The sequence below is a fragment of the Priapulus caudatus genome, unplaced genomic scaffold, assembly GCF_000485595.1.
Source record: "Priapulus caudatus unplaced genomic scaffold, Priapulus_caudatus-5.0.1 Scaffold615, whole genome shotgun sequence".
Taxonomy (NCBI): Eukaryota; Metazoa; Priapulida; class Priapulimorpha; order Priapulimorphida; family Priapulidae; genus Priapulus; species Priapulus caudatus.
Window position 1 is genome coordinate 100,744 of NW_014577676.1, and position 1,550 is coordinate 102,293.

At 56.1% G+C, this 1,550-nt stretch overlaps 1 protein-coding gene across 1 annotated transcript in view; it reads left to right on the forward strand.

Annotated features, from left to right (window-relative positions):
• Positions 1 to 1,550, forward strand: part of LOC106812169 (oxysterol-binding protein-related protein 6-like) — a 14,111-nt gene that overhangs the window by 12,444 nt on the left and 117 nt on the right. The window contains exon 10 of the mRNA XM_014815988.1: positions 1,112 to 1,234. Within this exon, the coding sequence (XP_014671474.1) occupies positions 1,112 to 1,234 (123 nt within the window). The remainder of the gene's footprint in view (positions 1 to 1,111; positions 1,235 to 1,550) is intronic.

Consider the following 1,550-nt stretch of genomic DNA (forward strand, 5'->3'; position numbering starts at 1 on the left):
CGTAGCGTCTGAGTCGCCGCCCCTCCGCCACAGCATAGCGTCCGAGTCGTCGCCGCCCCTCCGCCGCAGCACAGCGTCTGAGTCGCCGCCCCTCCGCCACAGCATAGCGTCCGAGTCGTCGCCGCCCCTCCGCTGCAGCGTAGCGTCTGAGTCGCCGCCCCTCCGCCGCAGCGCAGCGTCTGAGTCGCCGCCCCTCCGCCACAGCGTAGCGTCCGAGTCGTCGCCCCTCCGCCACAGCGTAGCGTCCGAGTCGCCGCCCCTCCGCCGCAGCGCAGCGTCCGAGTCATCGCCCCTCCGCCGCAGCGCAGCGTCCGAGTCACCGCCCCTCCGCCGCAGCGCAGCGTCCGAGTCATCGCCCCTCCGCCGCAGCGCAGCGTCCGAGTCACCGCCCCTCCGCCGCAGCGCAGCGTCCGAGTCATCGCCCCTCCGCCGCAGCGCAGCGTCCGAGTCACCGCCCCTCCGCCGCAGCACAGCGTCCGTGTATTAAAGCTGTGTTTACGCTATGGAAAAATCGACGAGATGAGTTTCCAAACGTTCTATCAACCTCTCTATCAGATGTTCAAATTTTTACGTTATTGACCGCGATTCAGCAAACGTTTAAGCCACAGTGCGCATGGGACGACACGGATACGCATTTTTGCACATATTAATTCACGCCAGTGTGGCCCCTGGGTGGAGGGACACACTTGATTTCTATTATCAGAGTGGCTGAGTGGCAAAAACTTGGTCAACTCTCGCTGACCGAAAATTGAGAAATAAGATCATATTCTAATCTCTCGACTAGTGGCTATCCCCTCGTTGAGCGCTTACACTGCCGACTTTCGGTTGATTAGTAGTAAAGTTTTATCATCTCGATCCCGTACGGGATAGCAACTACAGTTGATAGCACACTGTCGCAAATTAATACGTGCAAGAATGCGTATCCACGTCGCCCCTCACGCACACTGCGAGTCAAATGTTGAAACGTTTGTAGACTCGATTTTGGTCGATAATGTAAAAACTTTGAACATCTGATGGAGAGGTTGATAGATCGCTGAAAGGTTTATCAACTCGTCGACTTTTCCATAGTGTAAACCCAGCGGCGTTACTGAGGTGCTGACTGTTGTTGCAGAGCTCTGGAGGAAGGTCTGGTTGACCTGGCCGAGGCGGAGAAGCTGAAGGTGGAGCAGATGCAGAGAGAGCGCAGGAAGAACAGGGAGGAGTCGAGCATCGAGTACGAGGCACGCTGGTTCAGGTACAGACGAGCCACACTAGAAGCTGCACTGACTACCTGTCTATCTACCCACCTCTGTCTGTCTGTCTGTCCGTCTGTCTGTTTGTCTGTCTTGTTTCATTTTGCCTGTCTATTTGCCTATGTGTCCGTCTGTTTGCTTATACCATTTGTCTATCTGTCTCACTGACCGCTGGTCTCTTCGTCCGTCAGTCTCTCTGTCCGTCCACCTGCTCGACCGTCTGTGTGTCCATCTCCCTGTCTTGTCTGTCTGTCTGTACATCTGTCCATCTGCCTGTCTGTTTGTCTGTACATCTGTCCATCTGCCTGTCTGTTTGTC